The following is a 6,017-nucleotide window of genomic DNA, read 5'->3' on the forward strand; positions in this document are numbered from 1 at the left end:
CTCTGCCAGCTAACGGGCAGCTAAGGGGGAAAATGCCAGCTCCTTGGTCATCAGGAGCCTGCCCGAGGTGCTGCTGGGCACGAGTTTGCCTTTACAGACCTGCCCTCGACCTTGGCCTTCACACGTGGGTGTGCACGATGCCGGTCAGGTGTAGGCCCTGCCCTGCCCTGCGTTGTTGCCCTCCTAGGCTGTGGAGGGGAGCCCTGGGCACACCTGAGCATCTGGAGGCCTTCAGAGCCTTGGTTTGTCCAGCACGTGGCAGGGCCTCTGCTCCACCTCGGGATCGCTGTGAGGTTTGCTCGGCTTGGCACCTTGAAGAGGTGTCTGGTCCACCCTCTGATGGATTGTTTGGTCCTGGGGTGTGGCCTTCACACCTCTCTGGCCTGGGGCTCAGGCTTGTGTGACCGTCCTGGGTTCAGGGCCTCCTCCCTGCACCTGGCTTGTAGCCTGACTTCTTGGGCATCTGTGTCTAACCCTCCGCTCTCTGTTCTCTCCTCAGTGGTCGTAACCCACAAGATCCTTCGGAAGGCTAGAGGGAACCTGGAGGTAATGCCCCTCCCAGTTTCTTTCACTGGAAGCCATTTGGGGCAGGGGGAGGGTGCGGGGCCGGAAATGACCTCTTTTGAACAATGAAGGTGAAGCCAGGGTACATGCCCTCCACATACACGTGTGTTTTTCTGCCAGCAGCACACGAAACCATTCATTTTATCATGCCATGGCTTCCGTGGTTCTAAGTGTTCCCTCGTATGCGGTTCTGGCAGTGAGACCTGCAGTGAGTGTGCCTGGACGTAGTGGGCGTTTGGTAAATCGTTTTGAATGAATGGGTACAGTGTGGTCGCATTGTCGCTTGGTTCTGCAGGTGTTTGCCCACCAAACAGTGTCTTTGAAAGTAGTTTCAGAATAACAATATCACCTTTAACTGTCAGGGATCTTACCTCAGTCACCCTCTGTTGGTCCTAAAATTCTCCTGTTTTCCTCTCTTCCAGCTGAGGCCCGGGGGTGCCCACCTGGGAGCGTGCAGCCCCAGCAGACCAGGCTCCTGAGAGCCCCAGACAATAAAGCTGCAACCCCCACTGCCTCCCTGTCACAGCGTGGTTCCTGCTTACCAAGGGGAGGGGCTGTCTGGTCAGAGGACGTCTGCTTTCCTCTTACTGTGTTCTGGCCTAGGGTTGCTTCAAGGGCTGTTGCCTGACAGGGTTCGCGTGCTCTGCAGGCGGGTGTTGAATAGGCCTGGGCGTCCGGGCGCTGGGCCTGCGGGCGCCGGGCTGTCCTGGAGCTGGGCGTCCGGGCGCTGGGCCTGCGGGCGCCGGGCAGTCCTGGAGCTGGGCGTCCGGGCGCTGGGCCTGCGGGCGCCGGGCAGTCCTGGAGCTGGGCGTCCGGGCGCTGGGCCTGCGGGCGCCGGGCTGTCCTGGAGCTGGGCGTCCGGGCGCTGGGCCTGCGGGCGCCGGGCAGTCCTGGAGCTGGGCGTCCGGGCGCTGGGCCTGCGGGCGCCGGGCAGCCCTGGAGCTGGGCGTCCGGGCGCTGGGCCTGCGGGCGCCGGGCAGTCCTGGAGCTGGGCGTCCGGGTGCTGGGCCTGCGGGCGCCGGGCAGTCCTGGAGCTGGGCATTCGGGTGCTGGGCCTGCATCTGGCAGGGACTCAGCACAAGGCCGTCCTAGAGCAGCCCTGAGGGGTGCCGCTCCCACCAGGGAAAGACCGGGGAGGCCGTGGTGAGGATGTGGCAGTGAGTGTCCCACGATGATCCTGATCTTCCCACTCCACTGTCCACCCCGCTGCCGGCTGCGTTTGCTACAGCCTGCGTGACCTTCCTGTTACGTTGTCCTCTATCTGTGCCCCGAGCTTCGTGATGTCCCTGAAGAGTACAGAGGGTGGGGCTCGGCCCCATTTGCAGATGAGGCTCCAGACCGGCCAGGTGGCGCTCTGACCTGCCCCTGCTCGCTCCGCACCCCCACCTTGGTGCGGCCCTTGGAATCCTGACCCAGTCTCTCTCTGTGTCCCCATTTCTGCCACCATCCTGGGGACCCCAACACCCTTTTGGATGCCCCCCCCCCCATTGGCTTTCCCTCTGCAGTCACTCGTTCTGACATTCCGCCCCCTGGTCCCTGTACCTCGTCCTGTACAGGCTCCTCCCTTGTCCTGTTCCTTTTCCACACATTTCCCTCAGGCCTCCCTCCCGTGAGTCACACAGCACACCTGGCCGTGCCTCCTGCTCTGAGCCCGTGCTGGCTCCACCCAAGCATGCTGAGTGTCAGGGTGCCCTTCCCAGCCCGCCCAGGATGCTCCTCTCTTCTGGCCAGTTGTGGGGGGTCCTTCAGAAGCCTCCCCGGTGGGTGGCTGAGCGATGTGCAGACACCACTGCTCACCGCAGACCGTCCTCAGTCCGCAACCTCATGGAGGCAGGATGGGGGGTCAGGGCCAGGCCTGCATCTGCAGCACACAGGCCCTTGCCTGTGAGAGGGTGCGCGGGGACTTGATCCCTCCTGCCCTTCCAAACCCCAGACTGCTCTCCGCTGTGCCCCTGCAGCTCCCCAAGCACGACGGTGACTTGAGGTGTGACGTAGGGAGTGGAGGGCAGGAGCCAGGCTGGGAGTCAGGGAGCCGGCCTGGTCCTGGGCCCCACCTTTCCGCCTGTTTCCCATCAGGTGAGGGGCGGGGCGGGGGTCAGGAAGGGCCCTCTGCTTGGGGTCCTGGTGTCTGAGCTCTCAGCGGAGTGTTTGCACAGATACACCGACATGCAGGCATAGAGCAAGGTGGCAGCTCCTTTGTCGAGAAGCCACTCAACTGGGTTCCGTAGCGAAGCTCTGATCTGTGCCGGGATGGCCCCCTGTTCCGGGCAGGGAGCGGGGCCTGGCTTCTCGTGCTAGTCACTTGCTCTCGGCAGCCTTCTGCCCAGCCCTGATCACAGTGTGAGTCTCAAAATTTGAAAGTAGCCAAACAAAACCCTTTCCAAAAAGTAATGTCTCATTTAGTATCTCTCAGTGGCTGGTCTTAAGGAAGTTTTCAAAGCACTATTTTTTTTTTTAATCCTCACCCAAGGATATTTTCCCATTTATTCTCAGATAGTGTGTGAGGGGGAGAGAGGGAGAGAAAGGGAGAGAGAGAGAAACATTGACGTGAGAGGGACACATTGACTGGTTGCCTCTCACATGACCCGGATCAGGGCCAGGACAAACAGAAACCGAGGTACCTGCCCTTGGCCAGAATCGAACCCGTGACTCATTGGTCTGCAGGCTGACGCTCTAGCGCTGAGCCAAACCGGCCAGGGCCAAAGCACTATGTTAAGTTCCTGTGGTTGATGTTTACACACGCGAGTGTGTAAGAGTGTGGGGGTGGGGAGGTCATACAGGACGGCGGTTGGAGCTCAGCCCGGGTCCAGATGTGTCTGCAGGAGCTCGGCACTGCCCACTTCACTGGCAGTGGTGAGTGTGTGGCCTGGCATGTGTGTGCACAGCCCCTGGGAGCCGAGCGTGGTCATTGGCGAGGGCGTGAGCTGGAAGGGTCGCAAGGGCGAGGTACACGTGATGTTACGTCCCAGGCCCATGTGGTTGCCTGAGAGCAGGGCCTGGGGAGGAGGGGCCTCTGGGAGCCCAACCGGCCACTTGCCCCAGTCACCCGCAGCTTTTCAGAAACAGTAATCCAAAGCAAGGTATATTTTTATCCCCCAGTTTAGAGTTGTGTAAAATACTCCCTACCTTGGGCTAGTGAAGGCCCTCCCTCTGGGAGGTGGAGGAGCGGCCGGCTTGGGCTGGATCAGGGCCAAGAACAAACTCCACAAATAAGGACAATTTGAACTTTGGGAAAGGCTCCATTGTCCCTGGCGAGTTAATTTTACCAGCAGCTGAATTCTGGAGGCTCTGAATCTCTAATCAGAAAATGCATCAGTTTCGAGATGTTGAAATTAATCACCAGCCGGGTCCAGGGCTGGAGCTGCACCTGAGGGACAGCTGCAAGGGCTAAATTTAGAGGGGGGGGCACAGGGCCTCATTCACCCCATCTTGGGCCCACCTGCTCATTCCTGGGCCTGAGTCCAAGGGTAAAATCCTCGCCCCTCCAGGCTGGCACCTACCTGCTCGGCAGCAGCCACGCCGCCTCGTCTCATCCATTAATTTGCACCGTCCTTTTCATTTTACAAACGAGAAAACGGCTGGAGAGTCACAGTAAGTGCTGGAGTTAGGATTTGAACCTGGGTCTGTCAAAACCTGTTCTCTAAATTATCCTGTCTTCTGGATTATTCTGTCTGCCTGAAACGCTGTCTATTCCCAAACAGCAGGCCTTCCCTATATTACAAACCAAAGTATTCTCACTACCCCTTTCCACAGAATGGCTCTGGGTGACCGGAGCAGGGGCCCAGAGACCCACAATTGAATTCCTGGGCACGGCAGGCCTGAGAGCCGTGTAAATGGGGCTGTGGACGGGAGTGAGGGTGATCTTGTTAATGAGTTCTCAGCCTGTGGAGGCAGAGAAACCTGCCCGGGGGCTCCTGACCCTGCCAAATTGCCTCTTCAATCTTGGCCATATTTTAAGTCTAACTCAAAAATTCAATTATCAAAATTACTCATCCAGTCTCCTGAGAAGCCCAGGACTCTGCCTTCGGGGCCAGATGTGTGGACCTCTTGCCATGGCTGGGGCCTTCCCAACTCTGCTGGACATCAGGTGGGGTGGGCCGGGGCGGGTCCTGAGACCCAGGGACTTTCTCTGGCTCTCAGGGCTCCTGACAGAACCTAGTCTCATTTCCTCTGCAAGACTGTGATGTGGAGAGAAAGAAATGGCTGACTGTGAGGCCCAGACATGGGCCAAATCCCCGCGCCCTGCTTGTTCATTCATCTCAGTGACGGTTCTGCCTCCGGCCAGCAGCTTATACCGGAGTCAATCCTGACATGTTCTTCTCCCTCTGGATCCCGTCCACGATCATGGCCAGTCTGTCCACTGTCTCCCAAGGTCATTGCTTCGTTTATCTTCATCGCCACCTGGACCAGGTCTCTCACTGGACCACGCACTATAATGGCTTGCTAGCTGGCCTCTCCACATCCATCCCTACCCTCTCCAGTGTCCTCATACCACAGCTAGAGTGATTCTTTAAAACACAAAGCTGATCATATCTCCTTGGTTTAAAATGTTGACTGGTTCCCACTGCACTTAGCACAGCCTACATGTAGTATGCCAAGTCCTGCCCATTCCTTCCTTTCCTCCAGCTGCCTGCCCTCTCCAGCCTCATAGGGCTTTCCTTTCTGGCCACAGGGCCTTTGCACATGCTTCTCTGCCTTGCATCTTCCCATCCACTTCCCTGGTGTCTCTTGCTAGTTGGCTCTTGTTTATGCCTCAGAGAAGTCTTCCAGGTCAAGAGCCCCTCTTACACTCTCACAACATGACGTCCCCCTCACTGGCACTTGGCCACCGTTGTGACTGGATTGTGCACGTGTGATTTTGGTTATACCTTATCCGGTCAGTAGCTGGCAGGCCCTGTGCGGTTTGCTCACCACCCAGCCCAGCTGCCAGCCTCAGAGCAGCTCATACATCTATGCACCAACCGTCCCTAGAGCGTCTCGCCTCCTGGAAGAGTTCAGACCAGCGGGGAGAACAGTCACGCCAACAGGGAAGGCTTGTCTCTGAGTTGGCCGCCTGGAATGTCACATGCAGTCATGACAGCCCTGCAGGGGAGATGCTGCTTGTTTCAGGTGGAGGACGGGCCCAGAGCAAACTGCCCACCATCACAGGGCCAGTGGCCGTGGCGCCGGGTCCAAGCAGACGCCGTGGCAGGCCGCAGAGCCTAGGCCTCATCCCGGTGTTTCGGGCGAGTGCAACTCGGGATGTGAGTGCCCAGACAGGTCGGGTGGGGCGCAGTCTGCGGCCGCGGTCTGCTTCTACCGCCAGCCTGCCCAGAGGCTCCCGCCACCAGGTCCGAGCCCAGCCTGGCCCTGGCTTGGCCAGTTGCTGCTCCATCGTCAGGAAGACGAGCAGCTGGAGCTGCCCCCAGCTGACTCCTCGTAGGTCTCTGTCCTCCTGGTTCCCGGGCCCTTTG

The 6,017-nt window shown here is 59.0% G+C and overlaps 1 protein-coding gene across 7 annotated transcripts in view; it reads left to right on the top strand.

Annotated features, from left to right (window-relative positions):
• The window catches only part of CDK5RAP2 (CDK5 regulatory subunit associated protein 2), a 184,641-nt gene extending 183,559 nt beyond the window's left edge, over positions 1-1,082 (top strand). For all 7 annotated transcript variants that reach the window (XM_036260325.1, XM_036260328.1, XM_036260326.1 and 4 more), the window contains 2 exons: positions 500-546; positions 987-1,082. In XM_036260325.1, coding sequence (XP_036116218.1) covers positions 500-546; positions 987-1,043 — 104 coding nt within the window. In that variant the 3' untranslated portion in view covers positions 1,044-1,082. The remainder of the gene's footprint in view (positions 1-499; positions 547-986) is intronic.
• The last annotated feature ends 4,935 nt before the right edge of the window (positions 1,083-6,017 follow it).

Source organism: Molossus molossus, unplaced genomic scaffold (genome assembly GCF_014108415.1).
Source record: "Molossus molossus isolate mMolMol1 unplaced genomic scaffold, mMolMol1.p scaffold_m16_p_14, whole genome shotgun sequence".
Classification (NCBI taxonomy): Eukaryota; Metazoa; Chordata; class Mammalia; order Chiroptera; family Molossidae; genus Molossus; species Molossus molossus.